Source organism: Phragmites australis, chromosome 22 (genome assembly GCF_958298935.1).
Source record: "Phragmites australis chromosome 22, lpPhrAust1.1, whole genome shotgun sequence".
Lineage (NCBI taxonomy): Eukaryota > Viridiplantae > Streptophyta > Magnoliopsida > Poales > Poaceae > Phragmites > Phragmites australis.
Genome location: NC_084942.1, coordinates 16,108,968 through 16,127,129, shown reverse-complemented (window position 1 = coordinate 16,127,129; position 18,162 = coordinate 16,108,968). Strand labels below are relative to the sequence as shown.

General features: G+C 40.2%; 2 protein-coding genes across 5 annotated transcripts; both read right to left on the bottom strand.

Annotated features, from left to right (window-relative positions):
* Nucleotides 1–3,086: 3,086 nt before the first annotated feature.
* Nucleotides 3,087–9,221, bottom strand: LOC133904721 (uncharacterized). Of its 3 annotated transcripts, none has more exons than XM_062346224.1 (11): nt 9,142–9,221; nt 8,341–8,646; nt 7,688–7,765; nt 7,028–7,590; nt 5,701–6,282; nt 5,455–5,609; nt 4,857–5,062; nt 4,639–4,772; nt 4,265–4,566; nt 4,047–4,150; nt 3,087–3,643 (listed from the first exon to the last, which is right to left on the bottom strand). In XM_062346224.1, the coding sequence occupies exons 2-11, from the start codon at nt 8,624–8,626 to the stop codon at nt 3,573–3,575; spliced, it is 2,481 nt and encodes an 826-aa protein (XP_062202208.1). In that variant the 5' UTR covers nt 8,627–8,646; nt 9,142–9,221; the 3' UTR covers nt 3,087–3,572. The 3 variants fall into 3 exon arrangements, with proteins under 3 accessions (XP_062202208.1, XP_062202207.1, XP_062202209.1); XM_062346223.1 differs by having other exon boundaries at nt 9,003–9,218; XM_062346225.1 differs by lacking the exons at nt 8,341–8,646; nt 9,142–9,221 and adding an exon at nt 8,295–8,313.
* A 2,382-nt stretch (nt 9,222–11,603) lies between these two features.
* On the bottom strand, nt 11,604–16,678 carry LOC133905522 (transcription termination factor MTERF15, mitochondrial-like). 2 transcript variants are annotated; one of them, XM_062347334.1, is made up of 3 exons: nt 15,638–16,678; nt 12,452–12,559; nt 11,604–12,143 (listed from the first exon to the last, which is right to left on the bottom strand). In XM_062347334.1, exon 1 carries the CDS (start codon nt 16,610–16,612, stop codon nt 15,638–15,640), a length of 975 nt encoding a protein of 324 aa, XP_062203318.1. In that variant the 5' UTR covers nt 16,613–16,678; the 3' UTR covers nt 11,604–12,143; nt 12,452–12,559. The 2 variants fall into 2 exon arrangements, with proteins under 2 accessions (XP_062203318.1, XP_062203317.1); XM_062347333.1 differs by having other exon boundaries at nt 12,452–12,507.
* Nucleotides 16,679–18,162: the final 1,484 nt, after the last annotated feature.

The following is an 18,162-nucleotide window of genomic DNA, read 5'->3' as shown; positions in this document are numbered from 1 at the left end:
TTAAGCTTTATGTTAAGCTTAAATAATCTAGAAAATAATGAGATGCTTAACAATAATTCAAGTTTAAGAAGTTTTGATGCTTTAAAACTCATGACCTGAAAACATTGCATCTCCACTGTCGTCATGCACTATGAAACATCTTTCTCTGCATAGCATTCATGCTCATCATTGCATGCGTTCTTTTAGTGAACGAAGAACCGGAACGTGATGCGAGAGTGATTAAGGACGACACCAAGGCACACCACTTCTGCGAATTCTGTGTAGGTAGCGTCAGACAGACCTCGGAGCAGCAAGGCAAGCATCTAAGTATACTGCACCCTTTGTTCAAAATTGAATGGAGTCAAAATTGATAAATTATGCTTTATGTATGTTTGCATGTGTTGAGTCTAGTGTCAGGTTGATACGGGTAGAACCTATGTTGATGCATTGTCTCTACCTTGACTTATTGATGAATCCTTATCCATGTAGCCTTGATAATATAGTTGGTGTCTAGCTTCAAGGATTATTCAAAATGCTTAACAATGCTTAGGTCCTCGGTAGAAGTCGAGCGATGTTGTTGTAGTTGTTCGCGAGCCTAGTGCTTAATCACTGTTCACAAATATAAAGATGAGGTTAAGATGGATGGTTGAGATGTGGGCGGTGTTAGGGGTATCTTCTGCCTAGGAGGAGTCCTCTAGGTAGTTTAGGAGAGGAGCCCGGATGCCATAGACCGCTTTGCATCGTTTAAGGTCGTCTATTGGTGCAGTTGGCTCTAGCACTTTCTGTACTCACCACATGCTAATCTAATGTTAAGGTAAGCCGATTATCATATGCTGTGCCGACACTTGCCTTGCGGCTCTATGACGCGTAAGAGAAAAATAAAAGGAGAGGCAAGGTGTCGGCGAGCCGGAGAACAGTTGGGACTTGCTCGCGGTAACCCCGGTGCCATAGGGGCATTGCAAGTGGTGGTTCCATGTATGAGAAAGGTTGACACGAGTACCCCTTGCGTGTACTTACGTGAGTAGCACAAGTTGAATGGTCCTCGAGTCGTATGGGTAAAGTTGTATGCCCTGCAGGGTGTAAAAACATTTCAAAATGCCGCGCTCTCGGTCATGAGTATGCTTCTGTTCATTTGCATCGGTCGTAAAGTTTATGAATGTGGGATAAGGATATGGTATGATGGAAATGGTTGGTGGATATTGTTGATGAGATACTATGGTTCCTATACATACATGCTCAAGTTGTGGATTGCAGGGTAGAAAGGTATTTTTTAGTTAAGTATAAATGCTCACATGTAGGTGTCCAGGTTGCTTACCGCATATGTTTTACTTAACCCTACGGCCTTACTCTTGCTAATAGCTCAATACATGATCCTTAAAGTCAGGCTTTTTATATGAACCCTATATGGATTAAGTCTTGCGAGTACCTTCGTACTCACGCTGCTCTTTCATATTCTGCTGGTGAGGGTGATGCGGTGTTTGGCTACTTCGTGCCCTCCGATGCAGGTGGTGGGCAAGAGTAGTGCATCCTACTTTGGTGAGGTGTGGCTTTTGGGGTGGATCCTAAGGGCATATGGCTCCACTCTTGTTTTGTTGTTGTTAAGGTTTTAATACTCCGCCGCGTAGTTTCTCTTTTGTTTCAAACTGTTGTAAATGATCATGCTTAAGAATTTGTAATATGACTTTATTTACTCGCTCTTTCTTAAGCTATGTTGTGATGTACATGTTGGAAAGGCATGTGTTTCGATCTTGGGTATAAAACACGTGTCAGGACTACCGGGATGATATTCTGGTTAATCATTGAGGTTGTGATTATAAATAATGATCCTCCTGATGATTAATTAGAATACTATTTGAACGGTTTCTCATAGTGCGGTCGCGTAGTCCTGAATTGCCGTCGTGCTATGGGTCAGGTCGACACTGAAGGTGAAGGCCGCCAGATTTGTAATCGGGCCAATGGCACCAAAAGGGAAAACCTCCGTTGGCGTTGGCGAGGAGGGTGCCGATGGCGCACGCCATGGAGCAACAACACTGAATGGTGCTCGCAGTGCCACCAATTCGTGCATCGAGCAGCAGGCATACCCATGGATTGGGCAGCACAGCGCCGAGGGTAGGTCTGCCGCGTTTATGGGATCAGATGTCGTCGCCTGTGGAGGCATAGCCCGAAGGGCTGACCGATGGGCATCGCGTAGGGCGGTGCAGAAGATCCTGGCTGGCCTGTACAGAGGAGACCGGCTATGACAACTGAGGAGGTGCGCTAGGGGTGCACGACGACAACGACGATGATTCCAGCGGCGACGTGTGCAACAAAGTGGCAACGGGGGACGAATGATACATAGGATTGAAGCCTCTAGAGCCATCAGGGAGCGAAGAACATCTCCGGTTGTTAAAGGTGAGGGCTCCATCTCTGCTTACCGTGGGATGAGTGCTCTGCTGTTCCTTCCTTCCTTTGTGCGATGGCGTTGTTCGTCCTTCTCTATTATTCCTTAGTTGGCCGATGAGCAGTGGATCGAGCGAGTGCCTGATAATATGTTAGAACTCCTTTGAGACAGTAGAATAGAATAGATGGAAGGGAGTTCGTATTATTTCATTGATTGACACAGTGTACATTTATACATGTTGTAGGAGTGTCTATTGGAGAGGCATCCCTCCCCCACAGGCGACATGACCACAACTGCCATGGGCGGTTATACACTAAAGAGATCAACTGCAACAGATACTAAGCTATTTCTACGTGTCCAAACCAGTAGTGCTAAAGAATTCAGAATTTCCATTGCAAATCTAGGTCATGTTTGGGAGCTTTACCTTCAATGGTTCAGCCTAAATAATGCAAAAAAATTCTCCAAAACACTTAGCTGCGAAATCATGATTTTTTCAACGAAGAATTCTGGGAATATTTAGTTCATAGACAAATGTTGTCGCAGTTGTTTGATCCATTCCCACAACCGTGGTGTGCCACACTAAAGAGGTTGAGTTTCAACATGTTTATTCAATAGGAGCAAGTGGTCATGGAAAGTCAAATGACATTTAACACTTTTCTTATCTAGACACGAGGTTTAGACAACTGTTGCGAAACTGGACTAGCAATTTAACAAAAGCACAGGCAGAGATCAGCAACCATGATTAATTGACTAGAGTTACTATGGAAATGAACAAGGTATCAACATGTTTAACCCTTTACAGTACATTTTGGTAAGAGCCCACACATGATAAATCTGCCCGACAATAAGAAATCAAAGAAAAGGTTTTACACGCAACAAAAAATGAGCACCACAAAAATAGTAATCAAAACTATGGAACACAACATTACAAGTTTCATAAGCCTGTGTAGCTCAGGGGGCCACCTATGAATGGTTATGAGAACCTAATTATGATACACAAAAGTATTTTGTTTGTTTCTTCACCAACAGCAGCGACCATTCTCCTGATATACTGGTGTTATTTTGGCTCCGAGATTGTGCTGTACGAGCGTCTATGTCCAAATCCGATACAAATGACCCAAGAACATACTTGGCCCAGTAGTCTCACGCTCTTTGAAGGGGTTGTCCCAGACCACAATATACAGAATCATACAGCACTTGGTTCTCTCCTACCCTATGACCTTCCTGTTGAAATGCCAGAAGTAGCATGTATCTCCAAGGACCGCTCCGGTATGTATGTAAGGCCTGTAGGGCAACAGTCACTTCTCAAGGCTTAAAAATTAAAATATATATGACTCAACAGAGAAATATCGAATGGATTTAAGATTTTTGGTAGTCTGAATCCACTAAGATAGCACTTCCAATTCACTTTGAGTGACGAGAAATATCGAATGGATTTAAGATTTTTGGTAGTCTGAATCCACTAAGATAGCACTTCCAATTCACTTTGAGTGACGAAGATTTAGCTAATCCTCACTTTCTGACAGGTAGTAAACAGAATAACATATTTCCTTCTTAAAATTGACAAGTATAATATCTACCTGCTAAAGTAGCACTTATTGTGTTAGCAATTTGGCATTCTACATTTAGCTGCTAAATAGCACTTTTTTGCAATTTTGATTTTTTTTTCTATCATGAAAAAAGTTACCTCTCTCCTTTGCAGTTATTTGAAGTGTATCAAGTGTAATGATGCCATCTGTTAATGGAAGTAGCTCAAGTTTGACAGTGGTGCTTGAACGTGCCGGTACACACCTGTTAGCCACATCCACCACAACAAAATGTTATTCTCCAGTGTTTTGAAATATATGTACCTCAGACGCGAGTTGTGACACATTTAAGGAAAGAAAAACAAGCAAGGGTTAATACCCCAGGGGCACTGCACTCTGCAACCACAGATGAGTACAGCCTGAAGCAGTACTCATTCTATTTCCTCCACTGTCACTTTCTTTTGGAGACCCAGCTAGGACAGAATTCAATCTTCGAAAGCCAATTCGATGTTTACCCAAACCAGATTTTTTTGCTGACTCATTAAGACCATCATAAGGGTTATTTGGTGTGGTTGGAGCTGAGTTCAAGGATACAACTGAAGAAGAACCAGATGCTTCTGAAGCGAGGACAGTTAACGTAAGGTTTTCGGATGTCATATTCGTAGCTTCGAGGGTTAATACCTGGAAGGCAATGATATATTACTGTCAAAGTGATACATGAAGATTTTGCATAACAATTAGTACTGAAATAACCTGCACAGGGAGTTGAGGAACTCGAGCGCTCAGACTAGGATTTCGTAAAGACAGTTCAGATGACACAGAGATCATAAGATCACTAGCCGCACAGGGTTGCCAACTTGTGGCCTGCTTGAAAAAAAGTTTCGATTCTACAGAGACAAAAGGGTTGCAAATCAGAAATGCTAACTCAATACTTGTTTTGATGAATCTATTCTGTTTTATCAACAGTTTACCTGAGTAATTGCAGCGATAAGATACAAGTACAGCATACTGGTCACTAGGAGCAACATAAGGCTCAGCAACCCTTGGCGTATGAGTATTTAAAGTAGCTCCAGTCATCGTTGGGAGTGACAAAGCCATAGGTGCATCACTGTTGGTTCTTCGATCCCTTGAGGACATAGTTGCTGGCTTGAGAATAAAAGAGTGCTCCTCGCCACTCCTAGAAAGGTAACAAATAATGCATGGTCCTTTAAACAATGCTCACATTCTTTCCATATTTATTATGGGAACAATACACTAAACTGAATCTGGGAAAGAAAAAGAACTGTGGAACTTGATTCACTCCAGGATTGAAGAAACCAAGACTCTAGACCATACAAAGTCAACTTTTGAGTTATTGAATATATGAAACTGGAGATTTAAGGAAGATATATGAATTGTGATACCCAAAAACATGTTGCGAAAATTTATTTGTTTTGCATCTTAAGCTTCCAGGTTTGGCAAATTCAAAGGGAAATAAGTTTCTTATTGCTGAAATCATGTTGTCCTTCAACTTTCATAAAGCTGCACATGTAGATCTTGAGAAGAATCAATGAGAAAAGATGCATATACCTAAGTGCAAGATTTGGTAAACTGTGACCATGCCCAACCTCAATACTGGCAATTGGTAGTGACAAAGGAGCACCTCCTTTGGATGCCTCCTCAAATACGATAGTAATAGCATCAATGAATACAACTATATCTTTTGCATGAGCTGGAGCAATGTTCTACAACAGAAATTGACGATATAAGCATTAGCTTCGAAAGCTTATTTTAAAAGGTGAAAAATAAATGAACACTTAGATATATTTGTCGAACCTTTACTATAACACACAGAAGATTTTCCACAGTACATTTTGCAGCAAAAGAATGAACCTCAATTGGTTGAATGATTTCAACTTTTCTCCGCCATCTTTTTCCCGGTAGATACACCCCTTCTAGACCACAACGTACAGAATATCGTTCAGGTTCCAAAGGAACTCCTCTAAATGAAAGTTGCCCATCATTTATAGTATCAGGGGTTTTTGCAGGATTTTCGGGCATAAATTCTTGACTTTCAGATATTGGCGGTGGTCTTATGCTGTTGGGTGGCTGAACAGAGGAGGATGAAGGCATGGAGTAGCTTCGGAAGTTAAATATTTGAGACCCAGGAGCAGAATAAGACTGCTTGTGTGATACACTTGGATTGAGAGTGGGGGGTGATAAGGAACGAGGTGGTAATGTGCGATCCAAAGGGAGCAACCAACTAAGAAGCTCCCGACATGGATCATCATTACTATCAGAAAGTTCATCCACAAGATACTGAGGCATGTAATTGCTTGATATACATTTCTCAAACTGAAGAACTTCAAGCACTGGATCTTCCAATTTGTTAACACCTACATTCACTTGCAAAACAACCTGCATCCTTCCAACAGAGAAGGTTTGTTGAATCAGCATGCATTTAAACCAACCAGAATTACACAATAAAATACATGTGTGCATAGCTTAGTGGTAGCACAGTAAACTTCTTATACATGATTGTTTTTTAAAAAGTCGTGCTTGTTTTTCTGTAACTAATAAATTAGTGTATGTGCACAAAGTATTTGCATAGATTTTCTCAAAATGTAATTAATTTATGGAAGGCAATGGAATGTAACTTAGCAAATTTCAGGACACAACTCATTAGTACAAGTGATAAAAGGTAAATGAAATGAAGATAACTTGTCAGTGTTGCCATGTTGTTAAAACTGATGCAACAAGGTGTTATTTCCGGTTCAAAATAGATGCCACTTTATCACTGGGTTCACACTTCACAGAACAAGGAAATGATTAATTCTACATGTTTGCCCTTCTTAAGTGGGAAGCTTTTATATCCACCAGCATTTAGTAAGAGCATTTAGAGGAATGTTTCCTAAAAAAGCAAAAAGGATAAGTCTACAAAATCTAAATTTACTTGCACAACTAACAATGCACATTGTATTGGGGGTAGCAGCAGATCTGAGTCAATTTCCAGGTAGATGCCTGATGCTTGGCTAAGCTTAGATTCAAGTTGCAAATATTTATGCAGCACCAATCAACATCCAGTGGTCATTCAGTACAAGATGTTGTAGTATTTAATGTTACACAGCAACTAAACAGGAGTACAGGACGCTTAAAAACATACCACTATGTCTCCATTCTGCAGAGGATAGCACTTCACAGTATCTCGAGCAACTCCTCCAGATGTGGTACCATCGAAAATCCCTTTATCAGAAATGGTATTATAGACAGTATTCCTTGATGCCTTATTATTTCCCTGGCTATCTGAATAATGCCATCCGTCTAGCATCTTACTTGCAGATACTCTTTTCTTGGACCAGAGAGGTTCATCCGACTCCGCAATCCTTACAAAAAAATTGGATTCTCTGAATCTTCGCAAAATATGTTCTATTTGCTGTTTATGATCTTCCCTTTGAAGGAGAGACTGAGTCTCCAAAATACCATGTTTCGAAGGAGCCGCTTGACCATTGAGTTCAACACTCTGCCTATTATTCTCCATATCCTGACAGCAATTTTTTCCACTTGTTCCATTATCATGGCCATTTGAACTGACAGGACCAGATTTATTTGTGCAGTGTTCCAAAGAATTTCCATTCTTAGACATCAATGCAGCAACTCTGAAAGGGGATATAACCTGTATATCTTGCTTAGAAGCTGACAGGCATGCCAGTATATGAACCTGCTCGCCTGAAAACTGAATCAAGTCAATTCCAGAAAATAGGTAACAGGCAAGATGCAATTGCGCCAGACCTCACAACTTAAGTGTCAGGCAAAATGCATTTACCAGGAAAAAGGAAGGAGCGATCCAGATGCTGCAACTCTGCCATTTCTGAAACATCATTCCAATTTTCAGGAAGCGCTTCTGTAAGCAAATTTGTAGATGTTACTAACCAGCAGAGATATAAAAAATGCTTTCAATAGCGTGAAGAAGCCACTGGCAACACTACAAACAACAAAAAACAACAGCCTTTGTCCCAAGCAAGTTGGGGTAGGCTAGAGATGAAACCCACAAGATCCAACTAAAAAGATGATGTGAAAACAATAATGATAAGAAAGGGACTAGTAATAGTAACAAAATAAAAGTAATAACTGTCGACACTACAAAAGGAAAACAAATCATTGGGCTTAAAATGTTTAGCAGGTAACTCTTGGACTGACTCTTTCACACTAAAAACAAGTTATTGTCAACAAGTTTGTGGTAAAGAAAGAAGTTGTATCACAATGAAAGCTTCAATTAACCTCACTTATGCAGATCAAGGAAGCAAATAAGGCAACATGGTGATCATCTATTTGATGAATGATAAGCGATGTCAGATGGGGGGAAAAACATCAATGTATTTCTGATATGTTTGCAAACCAGTGTTGAAATAGTGGTAAATAGGAAATTTTGCCTTTCTGATATCACAAAAATTAGATGAGAAAGTTAAAGGCACCAACTGTATGGAACTGTAATCCATCCATCATCTTCCACAACATCAGTATGTGTCCCCGGCAGGATCGAACTTTTCGAATCTAGAGATGCAGGATCCCCACCGATATCCCCAGGTCCATTATTAGCCGCTCCGTCTTCGCTGCGGGCGGATGAGGGCTGGTACGGATCTTCAGCGATGAGACCCTCCAGTGTCGTAGATGGCTTTTGCAAGGCATCCTTGTGGTGATCTTGCTCTGGAATTCGTGGCAGCTCGGGTGCCGCAGGCTGCGCGGTACGGTAGAGGAAATTCATTGATACAACTGCTCAAATTCCTGCAGAGCATATAACAGCAGAAGCGTAAAGAGACAAGATCTAAACTTGGTCTGCTAATTTGCATCTCCACGTCACATTATCAAACCTAAGGAGCAAACCAATACCAAAAGAGCATAGCAAAACGAAAAACATTTCAACACAACATCTTCACGGCCAGGCAGACTTCACATCCTAATCGAATCGTGGACTAGATCACATCAGTAGGGTAACGCAACGCAGCACACAAACCCGCAACTAACTAAATCTGAAATGGCGACAAAGAAGTACAGATTCGGGCTTGATTTGAGCACAGAACTAAACCCCACGACTAACTGAATCTGAAGGGAATCCATGCGAGCAAGCGAGGATTACTAACCAGCACGAGAGGGGACCAGACCAGAACAGACCTCGCCTGGACGGATCTCCGCCCCCACTAGCCCCAGAGAGGAGCGGCGGTGGAGGATCCGATCCGGCGGCAGACGGGGGGAGAGAGAGAGAGAGACAGGAGGGGTCACCCGCGGCGTTGTGCCCGGCGGCGATGCGTTGGAGACGATCCTCCCTTTCCCTGCTCTGTACGTGGGGCCAGGAGCGGGTGGGTACCGAGGTAAAAGACTGATGAGTGGGTCCTCTTGGACCCCGAACCTCTGCAGTGGAGAAGTTAATGTATTTTACTGTAGTATATAAAACAGTTAATGTACTTTACTGTAGCATATAAACCAGTAAATACGATCGATGAACAGTGATTTATAGTGGTACTGTAGCTAAAAGTACTGTACCAACAATATTCCGGTACATTATAGAGGCGTTTCTACTGTTTATCGGTTACTATAGCATCCGATCTGATCCATTGGTTGGAAAGGATTTATGCATTTTACTGTAGCTCTCTACAGTTGCTAGTTGCACCTACAGAGAATCCAGATCAGTCCTCTTACGAAAATTTAAAATTAAAAAGAAAAAATTATTTTAAACCATTTTACATAAATTGATAGTTTTTTCATCTTCTTAGATTCCAAATGTAAATCGTTTCGTATATTTTATGCAGTCTCAAATGTGACACTTGGACTAAGCAAGTTATATAAAAATATGTTATTTCGAATAAAAAAGATATATATATTCATATACTATGAAAGTATTGTTGAAAGTATGATTAAAGAATATAGTAATATTAATTTTATATTCTCAGTTGATATGATATTTATATAGTGGTGGTAAAAACTCAAAAAGTATAACCAGGGTAAATCATAAAATGTAAAACCGAAGGGGTTGGGTTTTTTTTTCAGAAATAGACTAGGATGGCTATACCAAAACGTGAATCAGTCCAGGAGCTTTCCAAAATCTTTATTATATTAATTTTGTTTTCGTTTACTCGCCACTAATTTTTACTATAGTGATTTCGATCTTGTATTTTTTTAAAAAAATACGAATACTTAAAAATATACAATACTAATGAAATAGATTTCACGATAAATCTAATAATACAAATGTTTTAAACATCTATAATTTTTTCATAGAAAAAATACAAAGTCAAAATTGATATAGTAAAACAGAGGTAGTATAAAACACAAGATGATTCTCGTATTACCTCTTCTCCTATTCTCCTTCTATCCAATATAAAAACCTCTAAAATTTAAATAATTTATTTATTTTTATCATCTATCCTCGTTTTCTAGTTTTTCTATCTTGTTACCAGCTACAAATATAGAATATTTTTTACTAATAAAAACAAATAAAAAATAGAAAAAAATTAACAAATAATTTTCTTCTTTTTTATCCTATCTAAAATCAAACTATGATATCGATCCTAGCATATTCATTCGGCGACGATCGTGTATCCTCAACTCCATAATTTAAGTTTATATTTGATATTATTATATCTATTATTTTTATTCTTATTGAAACCTGTTAGCACTAAGCTAGGAAAATTAGACGAAGACCAGTCCAAAGCACACCCTAGGCCGCATAAAAGCAGTTCTGTCAGGTGACTAGCTCCGTGGCGTAGTGGACACAATAGCTTCACCTAGGCATGACTAGTGTGGCCATGTCAGCAAGTCACGTTTCCAAGGAGCAACTAGGTCAAATCGCATTGTGGTTCAGCAATTACATAGATTTAGTTTATGTAAAATGATTAATCGTTTATGTTAATATAATCTTCTTATATGTATGTTTTAATATTTGTTTATTCATTTAATCTCACAAACAAATTACATAGATGAAGGTAGCGAACTGAAATGGAAATTATTGCATTAGGTCATTGGTCACACAAATTTTTTGCTCAAGGTTTTATTCCAGTTTGTTGCATTTGGTCTTGCAAACTATAGCTTTATCGATTTTAGTTGGGAAGGTATCTGGTGCACAAGCACCATGGTGCACATATGTTTAAACTTACGGTTTGCATATCAAATTAGTATGAAAAATAGTAGATTATTACTAAAACTAATCTGTTTGTATGGCAAAATTTTGGATCCAAATTCATTCCGTACGGAGAGTAACGAAAATGAGATGTTCCTAACAAATGAAAAACTAAAACGGGAGGTTAAGATCTTGTTTGGCATAACTTCAACTCCTAGTTTTACATTAGATCTTGAGTTTATAAGTTAATATAAAGTAGTTTAAATCTCTATGTTTAGACTAAAATAAAAATAAAATAAATCATCTAAATATTCTCGATGTAACCATAACTTTAGCTACATAAATTTTTAAAGCTAGGAACGATCAACTTCAAAGATTATTAAAGTTAGAACTCTGCCAAACATATTATTAAAAAAAGGAAAGGCCAGGTATATTCACAGCCAATTTATCTTTTTGTTTCTCCTAACATACTACGAGTTTGGACCTCAAACTTTAAAGGGTGACACAAGACACTGTCGCGGAACCCCGATCATCGTGGAACAATGTGCGAGAAGCTCTACCATAACAGATACCAGGCCATTTTCTTTAAAAAAAAAAGAAAGAAAAGAAAAGAGGAAGAAGGTACCAATGACCAATTATATGTGTTAGTTTATTACTTTTTTGTGCCTTTGTGGTAACAGGAAGTAAAGCAACGACTGTTACAAGATTACAAGCGAGAACCAAAGGTTGGAATCGATATGTTTGCGTCAATGGCCAATTTTTGGCAAGGATTTTGCCTTACATACTTGGTCACTGATTCATAAATTAGACAAAAAAATCATCTGCATCTTGGTATATTATTAGCTCACTAAAATTGATATGTTTGCACCAGCTAAGTATACATATTAAAAAAAACTTGAATGATTTTTGTTACACGCATGCCACGACAACTGGCACTCATCTGATGCCATCTATTAAGCTCCCATATGGTAGTGAACGTCATAATATGCATTTCTGAAGAAAATTACTTAGCAACGTTAATCGGCTCTGGTTTCTTCTGTTTTTCCATTCATCTGGTGCCCCCAGGGTATGATGAGTGGCGGCTGTTCGCGCCATAAGCAGGATAGTCGTTGAGCACGAATCCCATACTTCCAGTCTGAACAAATTCAGATTCCTCAAGATGGATAGTCTGAATGTTTCAAAGGTTTCAAGTCAGTGGTGTTCTCCAGATAAAGCAGTATGAAAAAGATGTGGTTTCTGTATGTCAATGTGGTCGGTTCCAATCTGGTGCATATATGATCTACCAAATCACACAAGTATGACTCTTGTATTGGCAATTCAAAGACAAGATGAGCAATATGTAAATACTGCAAACTAAGTTAGTACAAAATAAAAACAACAGAAGAACAAGTACATAAGCTAGCATCTTTTGAATACATTGAGCAAAAAACTGGAGAGAAGGTGATAAAAGCTCAAACAGCAAAGAAACTAAATCACCTGAGTTTTTGCATCTGAGGTTGGAGTTGCTTTACTTCCTTGCGGCACTCTCAGGCCTATTGCATGGTAAATCAAGTCCGCACATAAACAACAATAAGGGGAAAAAATCTGTATCAAGAATGGAACAAAAATGGAGCTTAAGAAGATCATCATGCAAAAGGCTCGGTACTTGATACGTTTAAGGGACAGCATAAGACCAAAAGCACTATGACTATATACAGTGGAGATGATTTCTTTATCCCCATCCACCTTCACTTGTGCAGATATAATTATTTCTCTAATTTGTACGATGTTATTGTAAGATAGTGAATTTTGTGTTCTTTTTATAGCAGCTCGTCGTTGAAAAAAAAATGTTGGTGAAGCATTGTCCACAATGATGTGTAACCCATCGATCAAAAGTCCAACCCTTTCTCTTAACTTTTGAAGTGCAGGAGAAATTTTCTTGCAAGTGAAGTAAGCAGGCATTTTTCAACTTAGGCAATAAAATGCTGCATACCACTATCACATCACACCTATGACAGTTGCAAGGGAGCTCTTCCCTTTCCAGTGAAGTAACAGAGATTTAAAAGATAAAAGCAAGAAACAGACAAATCATATTTTAAAGTAACTATGTTTATGTGTGCAGTGAAAATTTTATTTCAGTGACTACATTTTCTTCCTACTTGCTAGCAGGAAGTCCATGATTTTCGCTAACAAGGAAACAGAAAGCGTTGAAATCAAGTAGCATGGGAAAACATATAGGAAAAAGGGAGATCCAAGACTATATATCTTGCAAAGGGATATAGCAAGACTGAAGACTGGACAATAACAATTAGTATTGGTAGAGAAATAAAAAGACCTCCTCTCCAAGAAAAGAAAAGAAAATATAATGAGAAGGCATTGAGCTTCATTGGAAACAGAAGACATTTGAACAGGAGAAGAAAGAAAGGAGGTGTACTCCGCAATTCATTGTTTTACGACATAGTGGAGATTTATTTCGGCAGTGTGGGGATGTCGGCTGCAACCTTAAGGTAAAGTTAGTCCTTGTACCGACTAATTGCTGCAACAAGCTAATGTCCTATCCTTTTCTTATTGGAAAGCTAATGTTTCATCTGGAACAGTAAACTGTACCTAATCAAAATCTCAAAAACAACAGGACATTGACAATGAAAAAGACCCACTAACATCTTAAATTTGAGTATATAACTAAACATCTTGTCATGTCCAAAGTCAAAGAAACATTAATTTCCACGTGCAAACTGAAAAAAATATTAACAACCTAAAAAATATCAAAATAGCACTGGTACGCTCGTATGCTACTGGGCATAAAAGATAGTAAACACTCTCCACTGATATAGACATACAGGACAGCATTTGCAATTCAAATAATTTCTGAGGCATGTGCAGCATTTTCCACATTTTCAAAGCACTTAGAAACACCTCTACTGTATTAGCATTCAATGCCCATGCGAAATGGAAAATGCCAACCTGGCATTTTCTCCAAAAAGAATAATGTGAAAGAGAAAGAATTATGATGTGTAAACACACAGGTGGACTAAATGCAAACTCTGTTACACAAAATTACAAAATAACAGTAGCTTAAGTAAAGAAAAAGGAAAAAGAAGAGGGAAGAAATAAGGGCAAAGTCTCTATGATGTGACCAATGACCTCCTTTTAAGATAAAAGCATAACTTCATACATCCTGGCATCTGCTATTCTGCCTAAACATTTCAGTTTGATTATGTTAAAACTTCAGACGAAAAATTGGCCTCCTATATCAACTTTCTTTAAGTACATTGTACAAATTCAGAGGTAAGCCACGATTAGAAGTCAAAATTGTAACCTAACCAGTAGGACTAGCACCAATCTTAGCTAACGTTCCAAGTTCCAGCATTACAGCGCTTGATTATCATCAGATTTCACTGATGGAAGATCAACAGATAAAGCCCAAAAAGACATGGCTACGATCAAGAAGTCTCGGACTCAGACACGCAGATTGGTGGATATCAAGCTCACAACTGGAAAGATATAGGTTAGTTTTAGAAAGAGCCATTGTTCTACTGCTAATGAGGGCAGCACTTCTGTTTTGGTTCCTTCAAGGATAATAATTACTAATTAGAGTTCGGATGAAGGCATTTGACTTGAAATTGCATCAGTTAAACAATGTAAAGAACTGTATTGCAGACAACTGCACTGCAGACATTCAATTCAAATATGGGACATATAAGAGGGGAATGGGTAGGACTACAACATTATGAGACTGACATTTCATGAGAAAATATGAGATAAAATACTAGGTTCCAGAGGTAAAAATAGAATAATATAAATGGGAGCATAAAATTGGCTCCTTTTATAATTGGAGATGACAAGAAAAGGGGGCAACACCTGGTGTTCTAGCATTACAGAAAAAAGGGCCAGTGACCAAAAGCTTTACTATCATGATTCTCGTTTTCTCTTCATACCATCAGCTTATTCTAGGCATATTACACAGAGAGGCATATTTAAATAGGTAGGCATTGGAAGAAGATGAATTAAAGAGAGTTCCAGCAAAATATGATAAAGTTCATTACTTTCTCAAGATGTAAAAATGAGTAATTCATATTAATGTTGAACAAGAATACATAAGGAGGTAAAATACTTCAAATTATACAATCGAAAGCAGGTAGAGGTCTCTAAACTAACTAGAGACCCCAATGCACAGACAACATAACCTTTTGATATACTTTGTAAGAAAGTTAGTACATATACATCCTCTCAGTAGAATGTTCTCACAATCATAAGTTCCTCAAAGAGAATATGCTTTCATCAACCTCTTATATGCTTTCTCTCCAATGAAATCATCAGATATCAGCATATCATGATGAGACATCATAACTAAAATTACACCTTTAAGAATGGATCTTGTGATATGTGGTGGAATGCCCTGTCAACACATGTTCGAGAATATCCAATGTGTTTCATGTTCATTTAGAGCAACTGCCATTTTGTTGGCACACTCAATTGGACAAGTGCGGTTTTGCAATACCATCAAGTTCCCTTAACCATGGAACTCTAAACCAGCTCTTCTTGGTTCAATCACAACCAGCTCGAGGTATGATGTGAGATTAGATACAGCTACAGCGTAGCCAAAAGATCATTTAAGTGTATTACTGCAGAAACCCGGTTGAGCATTCGAGGCAATTGGTGTTCCCTTGGGGCATGACATACCTAACGAAGTGATTCCACAAGAAGCTTCATGTTCTTCACATCCTCCTGAGTTGTATCATGCCTCGTAGGTGTAAACAGCTTCCAGAGCCCCGTCGGATGCCCCCGCCTCACCATCTCCTCCCTCTCCCTGACCAGCCCCCCAAATATCCTTTCGCATTCCGGGTACGGCTTCACAAACATGTTGTAGAACCGCCGGCGACTCAACCTCACATAATGCTTCATCTCGACAGGGTCCCCGAGCCCGCCTACTAACCTCAAGTGCTCCACCACATTGTGCCGCGGCACGATCCAGTTGTCGAGGTTCACCCCCAAGAACTCCGGGTACTGAACCAACCACCCAACCTCGAACCCCATTGTGTTCACCAAGAACTCCACCTTCCTCTCCACGTCCTCCGGGGAGTACAACAACGCCCGCGGCTCAGCGGCGAGCACCCTCAGCGCGTCCCGCCGGATGAGCCCGCGCGCGTGCAGGAGTCCCACCCGCCGCCGGGTGGCGACGGCAGCGCGGAGCACGCCGTGGGCGAGGACCTGATCTTTCACCGCCTTCCGGCAACGGAGCTCCGCCAGGAACTCGAGGAGGCGGGACGGCTCGCCGGGGTCCATGGCGAGGAGCCCGTCCGGGTCGGACGCCAGGGCGGCCTTGACCTCGTGGCCTGGGAGGCCCAGGCCGGAGAGTTCTTGGAGGAGGAGGGCCAGGCTGGGCTGGGTATCTAAAACCGGGAGGCGGCGGAGGAGAGAGGCGGACTCCGCAGCGGTGAGTCCGGCGGTGCTGTGAAGGAGGTCCTGCAGTCTGGCAGCGGCGGCGGCGGCTCGTGGGTGTTCTTGGAGCTTCGGGGGTTGGGCAGCGACGGCGGGGTTGTGTAGGATGCGCTCTATGCGGAGGAGCTCGCGGGTGTCAGGAGACGAGGCGGAGGTGGAGAGCCGGGTAGGGTGGGGGAGGTGGCGGCGACGGAGGGCCCGGATAGCGAGAGCCATGCTGGCGGCGGCTACGACGGCGAGGTAGAGAAACCCCGGTTCTTTTCTTGAGATGAGAAACCCCGGTTCTAAGGCTAAGCTCAACGGTTTTCTTTCGGGGACAAAAATTCTGTCGTGAAGGGATTTTCATTCCTTTCAACGTTTCAATAGTTTTTCTTTATGGTTTTATTCACAACGAGATTCCCAGGGTTATTCCCTTTAAGACGGGATTTTCTCTCCTTTCCCTTCGGGATTCTCCTCGAAGAGAAGCTATTGGAGATGAGAGAAAATAAAGGGAATGGAAACGGGGAAATGAATCAGAAAGGGAACGAAATGAAGGAAATATGGTTGGAGATGGTCTAATTTCACGAAGTGATGTCGCTGTGAGCCCGTGAGGCTATCTCTCTAGCCCCACCACTATTATCACACCTGATTTTAAAGATAAAACTAAATACGATTTATGTATATTTAAGAAGTTTAATATACATAAGTATACTATAGATAAAGCAACAAAAGCAATACTTTAATTTACATCCGTTTAACTCTTACGCAAAGATTTCACCTAAACAACTCTACTAACCAAACTATAGATTCTAAATGATGTCAACGGAGCGAAAGCATCGCTGACCACAGCAACTCCACAGGCACCGACCCGGGAACACACTCCTAGTACTCTAGGTCATTGTCTTGAAAGTCTTGAAAATCTTTCACTGAGCAATATATGTATTGGGAGAGATAGCAAGGGTGAACACATGCAGTACTCCGCAAGTGGGGGAAAGAAAATAATGATATACAGGCTTATAACAAAAATAGGCTGACACAAGGTATATCTGCATAAATGCGAGTAAAGAAAACAATAATGTGATTGAAAAGCTTTAAGAAGTTACTAAGTGATTATACCCATATAACCCAAACCATTACTATCCAAGAATAACCACCTTGCAAACCATAACCAACTAACGAACACCAAACCATACCTATAACCAACTAATCATGTGAGGATCCAAGCCTCCCATAACCGCGGGCACGACTGTTATAACAGTTTTATACTCTGCAGAGGTTGTCAAACTTTTAGCCACGAGTCGTGACATCCATATTGTCGTGTTTGCAAGATACTTAACACACGCCAATGGTGTACCACTAAGAGATCACTACGAAGCATGGTCCATCAAGTAGGTCCTGGTACCCCAACGAATGCGAGCCAGGTGTCTAACTGATATGATAAACCTTATCCATATCGGCCTCGTGTTTGAACGGTATTTCTTGGGTTGTCGCTCCATGAACTGATCCTTAATTAGGTTACATATGTTTCACTTATTTACACTTGGGCAAAGACTATCCAACCGAGTAATAACCATCAATTATTAAAGGACATCCAGAACCTATACAAATGTTAACGGACATCCAAAACTGTAGCAAATATTAAAGGACATCCATAATCTATCATTATGCTTGGAACGTATCCACAAGCCCACCAACATTAACAAAACCATCTCTTTGCCCAAGTCCTAAGTTCTATATTACTATGTTATGCTTATCATTATCGTTGCATATGTTCATTAATCAATTAT

What these genes read in the sequence shown, in the direction of transcription:
- LOC133904721 (XM_062346224.1), bottom strand. Translation starts at nt 8,626, where the DNA reads ATGAATTTCCTCTACCGTACCGCGCAGCCTGCGGCACCCGAGCTGCCA. An exon ending in ATGGATTACAGTTCCATACA is followed by an intron (nt 7,766 to 8,340) that starts GTTGGTGCCTTT and finishes ATTTGCTTACAG; the next exon opens with AAGCGCTTCCTGAAAATTGG. An exon ending in TTATCGCTGCAATTACTCAG is followed by an intron (nt 4,773 to 4,856) that starts GTAAACTGTTGA and finishes TTGTCTCTGTAG; the next exon opens with AATCGAAACTTTTTTTCAAG.
- LOC133905522 (XM_062347334.1), bottom strand. Translation starts at nt 16,612, where the DNA reads ATGGCTCTCGCTATCCGGGCCCTCCGTCGCCGCCACCTCCCCCACCCT.